Consider the following 18,036-nt stretch of genomic DNA (forward strand, 5'->3'; position numbering starts at 1 on the left):
ATTCAATCCAATTTACCATTTTGCACCTATTCTTTTGATTAATTCCAATTTTGTCCCTAGACTCGGAAAATGAAATTCATGCAATTTAATCCTTATTCCAAGCCTAGCCAAATTTTTCATATAACATTTACAATTCATAAAATTCAAAAATTTTCCATAAATTTTACATCTTTACAATTTAGTCCCTAAATCACAATTTCATCAAAATTTCCTTTACAAAAGTTGTTTATCTATCAACAACCTTTCATTTTCTACCATAAATTCCAAAATTTCAGCATACTCATTCATGGTAAAATTTTAATACTTTGATAACTTAGCAAATTAATCCCCAAAATAGATAGATTAGGTTATTACAATCTCGAAAATATAAAAATTACTAAAAACGGGACAAGAATTCATACCTAATTGAACGAAAACAACTTGCTTGAGCTCACTTTCTCTTAGCTAGGGTTTCCATGTATTTTTAATTTGGGGATGAAGATGAAATAGATGATATTAGTTTATTATCATCTTTAATTATTTCCATTTCTAATTTGGTCCTTTTCTTTTTCTAATTTTCAATGGATGAATCGTCATAAATATCTACTAACTCCATTTAAAGATCTAATTGCCATATAAGGACCTCAAATTTTGAATTCCATAGCTATTTAATCCCACTAGCTACTAGAATTCAACTTTTGCATTTTATGCAATTTGGTCATTTCTATAATTAAACATGAAATCGGTAAAATTTTCTTATCGAAATTTTTATACATCATTCCTATCATAATGTAGATCATACAATAATATTAAAATAAATTTTATTTCTAACTCGGATTTGTGGTCCCGAAACCACTGTTTCGATTTCACTAAAAACGGGCTGTTACAGTACAAATATGAATCTTGCACTCTCTTCAACCCTTATTCCTTCTCATCAACCAAGACAAATTTCAAGTAAGATCCATAATTAGCATTGGACTATCAAGCAAGAACCTTAAATTCAATGCAAATAAAACGATAAATCGAATAAAAAACCAACAAATCCAATACACCTTTAGAAGAAAGAACTAGAAAATCTTAGATAATAGATTTAAAGAAGCAAACATATTCCATTAATTTAAGCTAAATACCAAATTGGCGCATTAACAAAAAAATTTTCCCATTTTTCCTATAAGAATCATCAAAATCTCTAAACATTGGGATCCTAAAATTACACTTTTTTCCCTTAATTTTTAATCTGGGTATTTGAAGCTACCTTTATCTACCTTAAACAGACAAACAAACACTAGGCACGCATACAAGAACAACACATTGTCTCTCCATGGCTTATAAAAATAAAATTTCTTCCTTTTGTTTAAAAATTAAAATGATTTGTTATTGTTGGAGTTAGTGATATTTTACTAAAATGTATCATCAAATTCATAGAAGGCCAAACATCAAAAAGGAAATATTTAAGAAAATGAAGAAAACAGAGAAAGAAAGTTTTACTAGAAGTGTTAGAGAAAACAGCGAGACGAAGAGGCCAAATATCGAAGAAGGGTAAATTTTTTCAATCTAATACAAATAGAATGGAATCTAAGCTCTTCCTAGAAAGCCAAATTACTTGAACAAGGGTAAGTTTTACATTTGCTTTTACAATCGAAAAAGAAACATTGAAAAACAAATATTAATTGAAAAAAACGTAAAGAAACATTGAAAAACAGATAGTTCGAATTAAAACTTACCAGATCTTGGATCTAGCGAGACGACTTGAAAAACGTTTCACTTCTTTTTTTTCAATGGATTAAGCTATCAGAGTTAGGAGGAAATGAGATTAAAAAAGAAAAAAATTAAATTAAGTGAAGAAGAAATGAAGTTTACAATGGTGGAGGGAAGAAGAATGAAAAAAAATATCAGTTGGAATTGGGGATTTCAAACTGTGAAAAAGAGAGGAGAATGGTGAGGATAAAATTGAAACATTTCTCTAATTTGTTGTTCCACCATTCCTTGAATCATCATTTAGTGCGGGGAGTACGAAATGGTTTGATGCATTTTCACACTAAATAATCCCGTAACGAATAGCTGTAATAACTATTATAGCCAACCAAACAATGGTTTCGTGATGGGTCCACTGAATTGGGCTATAATGTATCACCATTACAGTCAAGCAAACATGTTGTTGGTTTTAAATCGGTGGAGTTTAAGATGGATAGTATTGTTGTTATTTAATTAATTCAAGCAAAGTCAATTTATTAGAATTCTTGAATTGCGTTAAGAGCAATTAAAGATCTAATCCAACTTTCTTGGATAATACGGATTACACATGTCGTCCATAGTTTGGCAATATTGACATTTTCGAAGTCTCTGATTAAGTATATCTATATGCGATCATCATAAAATCTTTCAACTGATACATGATAATTACTCCGAAAGAGGGTGGCCTCGCATAATTTAGTTATACTTTTTAATTTCTTTCTTTAAAAAAATTAAAGTGAAAAAAAATTTTAATTCAAGTTCATAAAGATGAATTGATCCTTTTAATTGGTCTCATTCGAACGATGATTAAATTAACTAAAGGTAATTGGGGCCTATAGTTGAATATGGAACTGAGAAAAGGCCCAATAAGGAAGAAACCACAAAACCAAAGAACAGCACGCACAACACAAACAAACATTAAGACATCTCTCTCTGTTCTTCACCAGTTTCCGAAAACCATCTTCTTCTTCTTTTTTTTAATTTTCTCATTTTGATTTTGACTCTGCCTCACGTATCCAAGTTTCTCTCTTTCATTGTTCTGCCTCTTCAATTCTTTCTTACATGACCCGACCAAAAAGAAAATAATTATAGAACCCAAAGGATCAGAAATTTAAAAAAAAAAAAGGTTTTAACTGGTTTAGTTTCTTCGTCTTTTCTTCGTGTAAGATCTGGAAAGTAAGTTTCTTTAATCCAATTCTTGAAATGGGTTTGTTCCTATTTCTTCAAAGATAACTCCTATATGAAAAGAATTCACTCTTTTTTTTGGGTTTATAGGGATGAAGCGAATAAGAGATGATATATATTCTGGTTCTCAATTTAAACGCCCATTTACTTCTTCAAGGGCTGAATCGTAAGTTGTCTTCTTCTTTTTTTTTTTTTGTTGGTTCCTCTGTTTTTATAATCTGTTTGCTTTCTCTTTTAGGGTTATTTTGGTTGGTTTTGTTTTAATATGATAAAGTTTGGCTTTTTTGATAACTTGGTTTTTTTTTCCTAATTTTTGTTGCTGGTTAGTTATTGTTCTCAGCTTTAATGGTCTTTTTTGGTGAGATTTGACTGAGAATTTTGTTGGATTTGCATGTGGGATTGTATTGCTTATCACTTTGAATTGAGTGATTCGTTTATGTTTTTGATTTATCATGTTTTGGTTGAATCATATTGGTGTCTATGATTCTTGGGACCAGTACATAAAGTAAGACTTGCTACTTGGTTTTGTAATATTTGGTAAATAACACTTTTTAACTAAAGGGATCTTTAGCTCTTTCTAAGATTAATCATCTGTTGAAAGTAAATTACGTTTAGCCCAATTTGTAGAGTTTTTTATTCATTATTGTGGAGATGGATGTAGCTCTGAATTTTCTTTCATTATTTCTACCTATTAAGCTATGGGCAAAACCAAATGCCTGGTGGAGGTGGCGGTACAGGTGGAGGGGAAGGGGGAGGAGGAGGAGCTGGAGGAGGGGGAAGTATGTCGCAGAAACTGACTACAAACGATGCCTTAACATATTTAAAGGAAGTCAAGGAGATGTTTCAGGATCAAAAAGAGAAGTACGACATGTTCCTTGAAGTCATGAAGGATTTCAAGGCTCAAAGGTATCCCATTTTCAAAATGCCAAGTTTTCTTGACGGACAACGAATTGTTGTTTAAACTACTAAATGTCTATACATCTTTTGTCTTCTGCAGGACTGACACTGCTGGTGTCATTGCCCGAGTGAAAGAGTTATTCAAAGGGCATAACAACTTGATTTATGGATTTAATACCTTTTTGCCAAAGGGATATGGAATTACCCTTGACGAGGATGAGGCTCCTCCAAAAAAGACTGTTGAATTTGATGAAGCAATCAGTTTTGTAAACAAAATAAAGGTGAAATACTGAAATTGTTGTGCTATAATCTTCGGCTTATTGATGCCTGTGTTTAGCCATCTAATTTATCCATTTTACTATGCAGAAACGTTTCCAAAATGATGAGCATGTTTATAAATCATTTCTGGATATTTTGAATATGTACCGGAAGGAGCACAAGGACATAAATGAGGTCTATACTGAGGTAATGTCTTCTTCTTTTTAACTGTGTTCATTTGCTCTTTGGCATTTACTGAATCTTAATCTCTTGATTTTGTTTTCTTCAGAAAATATCATGTGTTCTTTGTTTCATTGCTTTCAGGTTGCTTCTCTTTTTGAGGACCATCCAGATCTTCTTGATGAGTTCACAAGATTTTTGCCAGATTCTCAAGCAGCACCTATGACCCAACAAGTTCCATATGGTCGAAACTCAACTCAGCATTATAACGAGCGAAGCTCTGCTACACCCACCTTGCGGCAAATACAAATGGATAAGGTAGCTGTTCTCTCTCTTATTTTTAATATTTATTTTCTTGCTACTTGCTATGCATTGATATGCTTGTGATATGAACAATGATTCTTTTATTTTATTTTTCCAGCAACGTCGGAGGGATAGGAGTATTACTTCCAATGCTGATAGGGATCTCAGTGTTGACCGTCCTGAACTGGACGATGACAAAGCTGTTATAAAAGTGCAAAAGGAGCAGAGAAAGCGCGTGGAAAAGGACAGTAGGGATCAGAGAATTCGTGATCACGATGATCCTGAGCATGACAACAATAGGGATTTTAACTTGCAACGTTTTCCTGACAAAAAGAGATCCGGAAGGAAGGTTGAAGGATTTGCTTCTTATGATGACAGGGATACTTTCAAAAGTAAGTCTCTCAACTTTTTATAACTATTATATGTGTATAATATACAAAGTATCACCTTTGTTTTACTTGCTTTTTGAACGTATCATAATTATACAGTTTAGGGTGTTTAGGGTGACAATTTTGCTGTTCTTTTGCAATGCTTTGCTAATAAAGTAGCCTTGCTTGTGTAGTGGGATCCAGGTTAATGCACATTTTCTTGTTATTCTTATATCAACCTTTTAAAGGTTTTTCTATTCAAATCTCAGGCATGTGCAACCAAGGGTTTGTATTCTGCGAGAAAGTTAAGGAGAGGCTATGCAACTCAGATGACTACCAGGCGTTCTTAAAGTGCCTTAATATTTATAGCAACGGAATAATCAAAAGAAATGATTTGCAAAATTTGGTATGTTTTACACCATCTCTAACAGTTATCTTTGATTTTAGAATCATTCAATCACTTCTCTTATATGTTATATTGGTCCCTAGGTGACTGATTTACTTGGCAAGTATCCAGATCTTATGAATGAATTCAATCAGTTCTTGGAGCGTTGCGAGAATACGGGTAACAACTTAAGCATCATTTTAAGTTGTTTGTTTCGATTATTAATTCTTATGGCTGTTTTTAAACCAAATATCTCCTGCAGATGGGCTTCTTGCTGGTGTTATTAATAAAAGTACGCAACTGATAGCCTCCTTTTCTTTCTGATTTTGTTACACATTTTCTTATTTATCTTTGCCACTTTCTCATTTATCGAGACCGTTGTATCGGAAAAAAAATCCCAAAAATTGGATCAAAAAACTGATACCATGATGAAATTAGAGATGAATACTCTAATGTATTGAGGAAAAACTCACTCAAAAGTATGTATTTCTTAGAAATATGTAGAACTATATATACATGAAGATTGAATCAACCTAAGGAAAGAATATCTCTAAATTAGAATTTCTAAAAATCAGTTGTAATCTCTAAAGATACTAATCAATGCTATCAAATAATCAAAAGATTCTCAACACTTATTTATCTGTAAATCGCAATAATGTTTACTTCTTGATTACAGAATCTCTTACAGTTGTTGGACATGCACCCAAGTCAGAGGAAAAACGTGAAATTGAGGCGGCTAAGGAAAAGGAGAGATATAAGTATATGGGAAAATCAATACAGGAGCTTGACCTTTCTAACTGCCAAAGTTGTACTCCAAGCTATCGGCTTCTGCCTGATGATGTATAAACTTTTGTTTTTTTCCCCCATGCAAATTATTTATGATTTGGCACCAGTTTTTAATGCTCTTTGGTGTTTCTTTTGCAGTACCCAATACCTATCGCAAGTCAGAGATCTGAGCTCGGCGCTCTAGTGCTGAATGATAATTGGGTATCTGTGACTTCAGGAAGTGAGGATTATTCTTTTAAGCACATGCGCCGAAATCAATATGAAGAGAGCTTGTTCAGATGTGAGGATGATAGGTAAATTTTCCGGGCCTTCCTCAATTTATTCCAGTGCTATGTATGCATTCACCTTGGTGATTATTTATCTCTTTTTGTAATTTAATTATGCGTCGTTCCCATTGTAATTTTATATACTGCATGTGAAGGTGAGAATGAACTTTCGTAAGAAATATCTATATGCACTGATTAATTATTCAGTTCGTTTATGCCCTTTTGTATTCCGGTGTTAAACTATCTGACTGGTCAATGTACTATAGGCTTATGAGCAAATTAGTCCTATAAAAGCGAGCAATTTAATCTTTGTAGATTTAATTTTAAAGCAAAAAGGTAAATTTGTAAACGGTGGTAAGGTTGAATGTTAAAACATATTGACTTGCCATGTTTTAAAGTGGCAAGAGAAAAACTGAGCAATTTAGTCCTTGTTGTGTTTTGAAAATGTTTTGAATTTCTTTTTCATTTGTCACTTTAAAACACAAGTCAGCTTTTCTTATCCTTCAAATTTACCACTGTTTAAAAAAAATACAAGGATTAGCTTGCTCATTTTTGTAGTAGAGGGACTAGTTTGCCCTTTAGCCTTTGGTACAGGGACCCACCAGTTGCTTTAACCGAAATCTAGATATTATATCCTTCCTGGACATGACAGTTCTTGTTTGATGGTCTTAGGTTTGAGCTGGATATGTTGTTAGAATCCGTGAGCTCAACAGCCAAGCGTGCCGAGGACTTGCTAAATAGCATTAATGAAAATAAAATAAATTTGGATTCTCCGTTCCATGTTGAAGAACACTTCACTGGTTATGTCTCCTTGCTATGTGAAACCTTTTTCATCATTTTATGTCTCCTTGCTATGTGAAACCTTTTTCATCGTTTTAACTTTCGGACTCTTCTTGATCACTTACTGTAGTTCTAAATTTAAGGTGCATTGAGCGTTTATATGGTGACCATGGTCTTGATGTGATGGAAATATTACGTAAAAATCCTGCTCTTGCATTACCCGTCATTTTAACTCGCCTGAAGCAGAAGCAAGAAGAGTGGACGAAGTGCCGTTTAGACTTCAACAAGGTTTGGGCTGAAATTTATTCGAAAAACCATTACAAATCGCTTGATCACCGCAGCTTCTATTTCAAGCAGCAGGATTCAAAGAACTTGAGTGTGAAATGTAAGTGGGAGTGATGATTCTTAACAACTTGTTTCTGGTATAGGGTATACTTTGCGGTCTACAATGTTCTTATTACTTCAAATGATCCCTTTTTTTTTTCTAATTGCAGCTTTAGTGGCTGAAATCAAGGAGTTGAAAGAGAAGAACCAGAAAGAGGACGATGTTCTTATGGCTAGCGTTGCTGGTCACCGACAACCCCCCGCTCCACACCTTGAATATGAATATGTGGATGTCAACATTCATGAGGACCTATATAAACTTATAGAATATTCATGTGAAGAGATGTGCTCAACGAAAGAACAGTTAAATCGAGTAATGAGGCTGTGGACCACTTTCTTGGAACCAATGTTGGGTGTGCCTCCTCAACGTAATGGCAGAAAGGGCACTGAAGGTGCTGGTAAAGCGCAGAATTCTGCTGTAAATGGCACTGCATCAAGCATTGCTGAAAGTGATGGGAGCCCTGGAGCTGATGCTACTGTAAATTCAGGGCAACCAAAGGCTGCTAGTAATGGAGATGGGAACAGTTCTTCCGAACTAACAAATTCTTGCAGAAATGGGTTGACAAACAGGGAAACTTTAGCGAAAGATGAACACTCAGTTCGTGTCTCCAGAGTTGATTCGAAGCCAGAGAAAGAGATTAAATTTACAGCTGATAAAAGGCCTGGAATTAACATGGTTGCTATTGGAATCAAAGCAGAAAATAATCAGGGCCGAAGCAATGTTGAAGGGACATCAGGTGTGTAGTCTGCAAAAGTTTCATGAAAATCACTTCCGTGATTTTGTTGTTCATTGATCTCATTTTTGTTATTACTTTTATTCTTGTTATTCCTTCTTTTCTGAGATCATGTTGCAGTACTGAGATTAGTTTGAATTTCAAGGTCCCGGTGCAGCTGCATCTAGACCTACTAGCATTACTGCTGGTGAGGCTCATGAATCTGAAGCTAATGTTGATCCTGTACATTCATCGGAGGTATGATTTTGTGTATATCAACTACTATATTCTACTTAGCATCACTGAAGCTGGTATTACTAAATGGTTTTAGTAAAATATAGCAATGTTTGGCATCTCCTGTGAATGTTGCTTTGATTCTTTATTTTGCTTGAAGTATTTCTGTTTGGCATCTATGTTCTAAACATATTTAGACATGGATGTGAAGATATGAACTTCCAAGGATCCTCAAAAATAAAAGAAAAAACATACCTGTGTCAGACACAAATTTATCCTATGCTTACACCTAAGTAGGTTTGCCTATGCAATTTGGTTAATTCGGTTTGGTTAGTTTGGTTTTAGTGTTAGTCAATTAAAGGTTTAATGCCTCGTTTGGTTACTAGTGTAATAACATGAGGAAAAAGCTTATTTATTACATATGTATTTCAATAGTTGGACATCAAATACAGAATAGTTAGTACAAATTTAAACTTAAAATTAGAAAGATGAGTAAAAGCTCTTCTAAAAAATAATACCTCTTCAAAATAACCGAAAATTTTTCCTTCTCTTTGCTAAAAAAAAGTCATGGGAGTGCCTAAATATTATCAATTGAATTAGTTTATTGCTTACTCATGTACTAAAACATGTGTAAAAAATAATACTCTTACCGAATGTAGAGTAAATGTGTAGTGATTCTTGGTTTACATAACTGATAATTGAACCAGCAAACTAAATGACTTAATGTATTATATTTATATTTGTATCTTTTATATATTTATAGTAGTATAGATATATGGAAAAATACTTAATTGATTACATTTCTCCAATGGTTAGGATATTTTTTAAGGAAATATAAATAATTGTTTTAAATAAATTGGAATTAAAAAATGGTAGATTAGCCTATTTATTTTCGGTTAATCAATCGACTTAAGTCTGTTTGATTATTTCATTTTTTTTTTTAAGTCAAGTTTGGTTTTTGGTTATTATTTATGGGAGGTAAGTTGAACTCAGCTTTCAGGTTTTTTTACCAAACCAATCGAATTGACCAACTGCATGTCCTTATACCCAAGTGGGTTCTCTCTTTAATTTTAAGTCATAATAAATATGCTTATTCAAATTTGCTTGGTGATTCAGGGTGTCACTGTAGCAAAACATCCTTTAATAGTAAATGGAACGCCTACAGATGGCTCTAATGCTAGCAGATATCACGAAGAATCCACTGGTCCCTCCAAAGTCGAAAAAGAAGAAGGTGAATTATCACCTAATGGTGATTTTGAGGAGGATAATTTTGTTGCCTATGGTGATGCTGGTCCAAAGGTAGTGCCGAAGGCAAAGCATGGTGTTGAAAGCAGACAACAGCGATCTGGAAATGGGAAAGATTTGCATTCCGTGGATGCTGGTGGAGAAAATGATGCGGATGCTGATGATGAGGATAGTGAAAATGCCTCGGAGGCTGGTGATGATGCATCGGGCAGCGAGTCTGCAGGTGATGAATGCTCCCATGAAGAGGAGGAAGAGGTCGAACGTGATGAAGTTGATGGTAAGGCTGAGAGTGAAGGTGAAGCCGAAGGAATTGCTGATGCACATGTGGGAGGAGATGGGACCTCCTTGTCATTCTCGGAACGTTTTCTTTTTACAGTGAAGGCTCTTTCAAAGCACGTACCACCAGCTTTACCTGAAGATGAGAAATACAATTCTTGGGTTTTTTATGCAAATGACGATTTCTATGTTCTTTTCAGACTTCATCAAGTACGTTAGATTTCTAAATCTTTTTAGTTATTTCTTCTTTTTTTTCTTTCTACATTTTAGTAAGTATTCTTTATTCTTTGATTTTCATTAGATCCTGTACGAAAGAATACTTTCGGCAAAAACAAATTTAGCCGGTGGTGAAATAAAATGGAAACATTTGAAAGACACTAGTTCTTCAGATTTATATGCCAGGTGATTTACTTTTCTATATAACTCTACTGAACAATTTGAAGGGTTTAATGCATTCTAATTCAGAAATTTCATCTCTTTGGTACCCAGATTTATGAGTGCATTGTACAGTCTGCTCAATGGATCGACCGATAATACGAAGTTTGAGGATGAATGCCGAGCTATAATAGGAAACCAGTCATATGTGTTATTCACATTGGACAAGTTGATATATAAATTGGTTAAACAGGTTTGCTTCGTCAACGGTCTTCCAACATTCTTCCTTGTTTTCCATTCAATCATTTGAGATATTTTCATTGCAGCTTCAAGCTGTTGCAGCGAATGAGATGGATAATAAGCTTCTTCAATTGTATGAATATGAAAAATCCCGGAAACATTGGAAGACAATGGATTCAGTTTATTACGAGAATGCACGTGTCCTCCTCCATGAGGAGAATATATATAGACTGAAATGCGTAAGTTTTACATGTTCCTCTCTTACACCCCTTTTCCGGAAAAAGAAATGAACTGAATAAGGAACATGAATGCCCTACGTATGTACACTTTGGCTTCCTTTTTTGCAGTCATCTTTGCCATCTCGTTTGTCTATTCAGCTGATGGACAATGTCATTGAAAAGCCCGAAGCATTTGCTGTTTCCATGGAACCTAATTTTTCAGCCATTTTGCACAATGACTTTCTGTCAGTCTTTCCCGGAAAGAAGGAACCACATGGCATCATACTAAAGAGGTAATGACGGATAAAAAATGTAGCATGTAGATGCTAGGTTCTGCTAGCCTCTTATGTGTTATTATAGATGATTGTAGCAAAGAAAAGAATTGGAATATGTTACTCCTTCCTATGTTGCTCAAATTGTGATGAGTATCAGATATGAGAATGTGCCCTACGCAGATATATTGAATCTTTTAAAAAAAAAATCTTCTAATTGGAGGATCTTTAGTGGATCATATCCCATCTCCTTATCTGCACATGAGTACTTCAAGAAAAATGAAGCGTCAGAGCAACATATACTAGTGCTAATAAGCTTTTTTCTTTACTGATATTGCAGAAACAAGAAGTATTCAAATCCTATGTTACTTGGACTTGGGTGTGAGTGTTAGATACGAGTATGTGTCTGACACGGGTGTATAGTATTTTCTTTTTTCTTTGTTTTTCTATCTAATTGGATGATCCTTAGAGGATATAGGTGTTGGGCACGAGTCTACCAAAGAATTATGGAACATCAGAGCAACATGGACTAGTGCTAATCGGGTTTTCTTTATCGATGTTTGCAGAAACAAGAAGAACTACGCAAATCTAGATGAATTTGATGCTACTTGCATGGCCATGGAAGGCGTTGAACTGGTTAACGGTTTAGAGAACAAGATAGCTTGCAACTCATACAAGGTATCGTGCTGTTATAACATTGGGTTTAATCTTTTGTCTTCCCTTCTTTCATTGGACTACGGAAGCACGGCGCATGCTTTATCACTAAGAAAATGCCTTTGCATGTACTGAGTACCTTGGGTTTTTTTCATTCATGATCTGTGTAATTGTTTGTCAGATATCTTATGTATTGGACACTGAAGATTTCTTCTTTCGTAGAAGAAATTCATCACGGCGCAGATCACGCAGTAATCAGGCAAGAATACAACGGTTCCTTAGATTTTTATCCACTACACAATAATTTAGCATTCTCTCTCAGCGGCACGAAAGGTACATTCAACATTGCGATCTTTCCATCTTCATAACTCTTAAATTACTTGTTTATGACAATTTTCAAGGACAACTTAATTTATCCACTTCATGGCTTTCTGGCAGAACCCATTGGTGGAAACCAAACCCCAAAAGGCTTTCGAAAACGACATGTTTTGTGTATGTTCAAACATGGTCGATGCTCAGACTGAAGAAAGGACGAACTGTTAGGAAATGTAGCATATTTGTAAGATGATATGAGCAGGATCTGACCAATTATCCTGTAAATAGGATTTGCAATTTGCATGATAATTTGTAAAGAAAAGGAAAAAGGTAAAAGAAAAAAAAAGAATCATTGTTCCAAACGTGTTTTATGCTTTTACCCACAGGTTTACCAGCTTCTTCCAATTTGCATATCTAGTTCATAGTGAAGCTACCTGAGTAATTACAATGCATGCAAAGGACATAAGAGGAAATGTTGAGAACCAAATATTATCCTTGTGAGTGATTGTATCAATTAATTGGGTTTAATTCATTTTGTTTGACATGGCGAAGCCATTAGAAATCCGAAAAAAGATACCGATGGTTATATTGCTTTTGTATTACTATCGATTCTTTTGAATATTTTAATAAAATTTTTATAATATAATGTTATCAGATATGCATGTAAATGTACTTCATCTGCTATTCATAGAATTATTATTTATGTATTCGTAATTTTTATTGATTTATAAAATATAAAAATAAAATTACTTTGACAAAAAGAAACGCTAGTGTTAATTAATGGCAAAAGTTAAAGAACAAAAACCTAATTTGACAAGATTTTGACACTACTTTTCTTTAATATCTTTTCTCCCTCTTACCCCTAAAATTATTATTTAATCATATGAGGTTGATGTAAAATTATGCTTGAAATATTTTTAATATGCATATATAATAATATTGTAATAGTTGCAAATGAAAATTTGCTTGATTATTAACTAAGAATTATCACTTTTATAGTGATGAATTATGTCCCTTAAATTCAAAATTTATATTATTTTATTATTAATAATGAATCATGTTTATTTAAGGATATGCCTATTAAATAATTATATTTATTGTTAAAAGATATCACTATCATTTTAGATAGTCGTGTTCATATAAAAAAAATGAAAACTTTTATAAATAGAAATAAACTCTCATTTGTCTCACACAAAAAAACACATCAAATCTTTCTTCTTTTCTCCCACCATTTTTATATTCCTATATCATTCTATAAAGAATTACTATAAAATTCTTTATAAATATTGATGTTCTTGCTATACTCCACTAGTAGACTACTTTCGTCAATGCAAAACGTAGATAATATTAAACTCCATTGTATCCTTTTAAGTTCTTTTGCCAATAACTCTTTTACACACCATAATAAAATCAATACAAATAAAATCTTAAATAAAATAACATTGATACAACACCTTAAAGCCTTTGCTAATTTCTCTTAAATTTATTTTTATCCCCACACTTGAAAGATTTATTTACAAGTCTCTAAAATAATAATAATAATAATAATAATAATAATAATAATATAGAAAGTAAATATAGGATTTATTTAAATTATTATAATAAATTAAAGTACTATTATTTAACACTGCGAGGGAAATAAAAAACTTCGTATGTAAGTTTAAAACATGGTCATGTGATGTGTTGTGAAGATATAAAACATCTGCATTCCAACCCCACTTGTGATTTTATTTTTATTCTACAAGCAGAATAATTATCTACAAAAATTAAATTAAATTAGATGAGTTTTTTAGAGGGTGGGCAAGGCAAGTGGGGAAAATTTTGCTTTAATAATTGGAAGTTTGAATCTATCGCTGTCTTGTCTTCGCCCCACAATCCCTTTACATTGGGATTTATGATTCAAAGATGAAATCATAATCGAAGCAGCTGAATGTTTACCAATCAATCCATTGTGAATGCCTAAAGTTCTTTCTGTTTTAAAATACTGCATTCGACATGTACTCACTCATTCCAAAACTCATACTCGAGGGTCGTATAAAAACAAAAGCAAAAGGGAGGACACTAAGCAGTGCAATTAGTTAGGAACTTGGAAATCTAGTTCACACCCAAAAAGATAACCCCTCTAAAATTCACAATGATTTCTTTTTTCTTTTTTCTTTAATCAGTAAGTACTTCAGAAACTTATTGAATGTTCTAAGTTTCTGAAAAAGAGAGGAAAAATGGGAAGCTCAAAGAGGAAATTATGAAATGCACGAAAAGACAGATTATATGATTACTTGAGAGGGTTGTTGGATCGAGAAAATACATCCAACAGTGTCAGAAACAAATGTTGCGTACCATTTTTGAACATGTGTATTTGGTCATCTTGAGTTAGAGAATCAAATAGAGAAGGACGATTGGGGACTTCAATGAATCTCTTCTTTTCTTGCAACTTCGGCATACCAAGAGTTCCATGCTTCCATGTAATGAGCAAAAAGGTCACTAAGAGCTGCAATAACATTAACACAAAACTCTATCATACAATAATAATGGCAAGGATATGGATTCTAATATGATCACATATGATGTGCAATTGCAGGATCTCTATCCATCTAGTACGGGGTTCTATTCATAAATCCAAAATGAAAGGACGAAACAGTTCCTCTCAGATGAGGAAAGTCTTGTACAATGTCTTTGAGCTATGCTGCTCCCGACTCTTCAATTTTTCTAATGTAGTCATGTTCCATTATCTATATTCGTCCATGGTATGACTCTTCAGATATATATATATAGAAAAACTTAGGAGAAAATGCAATATACCCAATATCGACTTAAGAGTTCAAGTAACATATTGAATGTAAGCAATGGAATGATATTTTTAATATTTCCTTAACTTTTTAGTCCAATCACCATGAAGTATCATAAAAGATAGCTCACATTGGTGACGTTACTGAAGTTGGCAGCAAGAAAAGGTGACAGAATCCTTCGGATGCTTAATCAAGCATCCAACTAATGCCAGAATTTTGCAGTGCCACTTATTAATAATGCATGTTCAACGATGTCTATTTTTAAGTAATGAACTAAAGAAGGTACCTTGATTAAGATACTGAGGTTTATAAATAGAAGCAAGGCTCTCCCAGTCCCGAATTGGTCTCACATTTCTGTTTCCTGAGGATATAGCAGCAGGAGTAAAAGGGCCAAATGCAAAACCCTTGGAGCATTGCTTTGAATGTTGCTGCATTTTATGATCATGTTCTACACTATCGAGCTTAATATGCATTCCCGTATTTTCCTTCTGGTTTAACTTCCGATGAATAGAGGAGTTTGCCTTCGTTCTCTTTAGATTTTGGTTTGTAATTTCAGTCCCAAACGTCCTCTTCTTTGATTCATTCAATTCCAATGCTGTCGTTGATCCATTGTGGAGTTTGGCTCCCCATCCCAGCCACCTGAATGCTGGTTTCCTGCTTTCGGGGTGATGGGTCTGAAAATCAATCAACCAAATAAAGCTACGTAAGTAGAATTCATGTCGCAGATAAGATTATGTTCGACACGAATATATTTACATATTCTCTAAGTTTTTTCATATATTTGGCGGGTCCTTTGAGAGTCATATCTCCATACCCGTAACCGAGTATTTGTCAAGTACAAGTGCCAGACATGAATACTTCAAGGAGTTGGAGCAACATGGATGATAGATTGTACCTTCTCAATTAAATTCATGGAAGAAAACACATTGGCAATGTCATACAATCGTCTCACTTTTGCTGCAAAACAATTACCAGACAAAAGCGTAAGGGATTGACCATTAAAATTTCAGACATGACATTAATAATGGTTTGTTGCTCGCTTACTTCTCACAGCAGTAGAATTGTGGACATCTCCCAGCAAAGCAATCGCTGCACTATCAAGGGTGATCAATTCAGCCTGTAGAAAAATAAATCAGATATTTGGCATAGACCATACAGGACAAATAAACCAGTATATAACAACAAATCCACATAAAGCAGTACGTTATCTTACATCTGAACAAAGGAAAAGCTTGACAAAGTTCTGTGTGATAAGCCAAAGGGATTTTTCTCTTTTTGTATCTAAGCAATAAACAATAATGCTGAGTAAATTAAATAAAGCAATTAAAGTTGAAAGTATTTTACAATAAAAGTGTCCCACGCATGAATTGACTGTATGTAAACACAATGATCTCTATTGCAAGTAGTATATTAGCAAATCAAAATAAAGAAGAAAAGAAACTATTACCAGTACGTTTTGATGATTCTGAAAGATTATCTTGCCCTTCATTCTTCACATATGAAGAGTCTGCACTTTCATTTTCATCTAAGACCTATGCAAAATAGCTCAGCTAGTTAAACATGGCAAGGCCAGAGAATATTAATAAGACCTCTATTACAAAAACAATGTTTTGAATTCCTCAAATTTTACTTCGAAAAAAAGGTACAAACAGAAGGCCAGATTTTTAAGATATATTTAGACCCAATTTCCGCTTATATTAGATTAAGATATTGAAGCTAAAATTTTCTCAGCATGCAGATGGAGTAAGAAAACCAAAGTAGAATTATACCCTTAATGATTTACTGCAATCTGAGAAACAGAAATTCTGTTTAAGAGCCTCTTCCTGTAAGCAGAACACATGATAAATCAAGTTCTTCAGTTTTAAACGAATAAAAAGTGAAAAATGAAATGCAGAAATTTAGAATCTACCTTAAGCTTCTCCAAAGCCTTTGGAATTTCTCCAAAACCCTTCCATAAGTATTGGTTCTTTCCTTTTCTTGCCACTACCTAAACAAGAGAATGCCAAAAACCAACTCAAACTAATCTATTCACTGAACTAAACCAATAAAAAGAGTCCAAAAGAAACTGCATCTTACTCCGATACTCTCCAATATATTCACTACATCATATATACGACGACGTTCAACTCCTGAAATATGCAAAAGGGTTCCAGTAAAGCAAATTAATATGATTTTAATCCAAAATTGATTTTTTAATCGAAAATTGATTTTTAAGACTTGAGTAGTCTAACTTAATTAATGGGAATTCCGGTATATCTCCAAGGGTCCAGATTTGAGCGGAAAAATCGATTGAAATTTCGCAATAAACAAACAAAATTTGAAAAAAAAACTGTCAGTAATGATTTCATTTGGCAACAATGAAAGGAAAAAATAGAGTATAGACCTAGTTTTGAAGCCGCATCATCCAGTCCAATCGTTTGAACGCTGTCATGATTATACAACGCCAAAAAACTGATACAAAGGAATTTAAATTAAAAAAAAAAGAGACGTTTAAAGATTGAACAAGATAAAATATAAGAAACTTTAAGTAGCTGAAAAAAAAATTACTTGGAGCATAAAAGGCCAAGAGATTTTTCTTTGCGGCAGTAAAGAGTTCGTGAATTAGATTCAGATTCTTGAGAAGCAAACGAAGACATTGATGTTTTCCCGAGAAAACCAAGATAACAAGAAACGTAAAAAGGAAAATTGGATCTATTTATTTTCTTGTTTGGTGAGTGAGAAAGAGAGAGAAAATATGATTGGCGGGTTTGAGAATTCAAACGTGAAATCAGATCTGGTTTGTCCTCTCTTTTTCATTTTAATTCATGTTGGCATTTGGTTAGTCCCGCGGATTCAAATTGAGATCTTGAACCGCGAATTTACGTAATTACTCTTTTGTCCTTGGCCTTCCCATTGGGCTTATCTAAAAATGGTATAGGCATCCAATACAACAAAATTAAATTAATAAATTTAATAGTAATTTTACATTTACATTTACTTTGTTTATAAATTTTAGTAATGGTTAGTCAATTAAAAACAATGGATACCCTAAGATTACTTCTAACTCAGTTACTCTAAACCTTTTTTTTAATCCTTGTTTTTATCTTCATCCATATGACCTGAACTCGAAACCTTGTTTAAAAAGCATCAAGCTCCTTACCATTTAACCCAACAAGCATTAGTATATCATGAAAATTTTTACAATTTTTTTAGTGCAAACAATG

At 33.5% G+C, this 18,036-nt stretch overlaps 2 protein-coding genes across 6 annotated transcripts; one reads left to right on the forward strand and one right to left on the reverse strand.

The window, feature by feature from the left end:
• Positions 1 to 2,612: 2,612 nt before the first annotated feature.
• Positions 2,613 to 12,575, forward strand: LOC105798283 (paired amphipathic helix protein Sin3-like 2). 5 transcript variants are annotated; one of them, XR_001134997.2, is made up of 24 exons: positions 2,613 to 2,889; positions 2,989 to 3,064; positions 3,595 to 3,804; positions 3,896 to 4,076; positions 4,162 to 4,260; positions 4,378 to 4,551; positions 4,655 to 4,928; positions 5,174 to 5,310; positions 5,394 to 5,469; positions 5,552 to 5,581; positions 5,966 to 6,129; positions 6,214 to 6,368; positions 7,014 to 7,141; positions 7,252 to 7,506; positions 7,616 to 8,242; positions 8,385 to 8,476; positions 9,569 to 10,183; positions 10,275 to 10,375; positions 10,463 to 10,601; positions 10,675 to 10,827; positions 10,936 to 11,099; positions 11,645 to 11,756; positions 11,955 to 12,065; positions 12,171 to 12,575. XR_001134997.2 is itself a non-coding variant. In XM_012628289.2 (24 exons), exons 2-23 carry the CDS (start codon positions 2,991 to 2,993, stop codon positions 12,034 to 12,036), a joined length of 4,083 nt encoding a protein of 1,360 aa, XP_012483743.2. In that variant the 5' UTR covers positions 2,613 to 2,889; positions 2,989 to 2,990; the 3' UTR covers positions 12,037 to 12,065; positions 12,171 to 12,575. The 5 variants fall into 5 exon arrangements, 3 of the variants coding, with proteins under 3 accessions (XP_012483743.2, XP_012483748.2, XP_012483749.2); XR_001134998.2 differs by having other exon boundaries at positions 11,958 to 12,065; XM_012628289.2 differs by having other exon boundaries at positions 11,914 to 12,065.
• A 1,595-nt stretch (positions 12,576 to 14,170) lies between these two features.
• Positions 14,171 to 17,629, reverse strand: LOC105798285 (E2F transcription factor-like E2FF). Its single transcript, XM_012628298.2, has 11 exons — positions 17,381 to 17,629; positions 17,217 to 17,284; positions 16,910 to 16,962; positions 16,743 to 16,820; positions 16,603 to 16,656; positions 16,281 to 16,365; positions 16,047 to 16,114; positions 15,878 to 15,950; positions 15,729 to 15,790; positions 15,120 to 15,507; positions 14,171 to 14,535 (listed from the first exon to the last, which is right to left on the reverse strand). Exons 1-11 carry the CDS (start codon positions 17,467 to 17,469, stop codon positions 14,453 to 14,455), a joined length of 1,101 nt encoding a protein of 366 aa, XP_012483752.1. The 5' UTR covers positions 17,470 to 17,629; the 3' UTR covers positions 14,171 to 14,452.
• Positions 17,630 to 18,036: the final 407 nt, after the last annotated feature.

Source organism: Gossypium raimondii, chromosome 9, assembly GCF_025698545.1.
Source record: "Gossypium raimondii isolate GPD5lz chromosome 9, ASM2569854v1, whole genome shotgun sequence".
Taxonomy (NCBI): Eukaryota; Viridiplantae; Streptophyta; class Magnoliopsida; order Malvales; family Malvaceae; genus Gossypium; species Gossypium raimondii.

What these genes read in the sequence shown, in the direction of transcription:
- LOC105798283 (XM_012628289.2), top strand. Translation starts at nt 2,991, where the DNA reads ATGAAGCGAATAAGAGATGATATATATTCTGGTTCTCAATTTAAACGC. An exon ending in TGTTGAAGAACACTTCACTG is followed by an intron (nt 7,142 to 7,251) that starts GTTATGTCTCCT and finishes CACTTACTGTAG; the next exon opens with TTCTAAATTTAAGGTGCATT. An exon ending in ATCCTGTACATTCATCGGAG is followed by an intron (nt 8,477 to 9,568) that starts GTATGATTTTGT and finishes TTGGTGATTCAG; the next exon opens with GGTGTCACTGTAGCAAAACA.
- LOC105798285 (XM_012628298.2), bottom strand. Translation starts at nt 17,469, where the DNA reads ATGTCTTCGTTTGCTTCTCAAGAATCTGAATCTAATTCACGAACTCTT. An exon ending in CTTGGCCTTTTATGCTCCAA is followed by an intron (nt 17,285 to 17,380) that starts GTAATTTTTTTT and finishes CCTTTGTATCAG; the next exon opens with TTTTTTGGCGTTGTATAATC. An exon ending in CCATGAATTTAATTGAGAAG is followed by an intron (nt 15,508 to 15,728) that starts GTACAATCTATC and finishes ATTGATTTTCAG; the next exon opens with ACCCATCACCCCGAAAGCAG.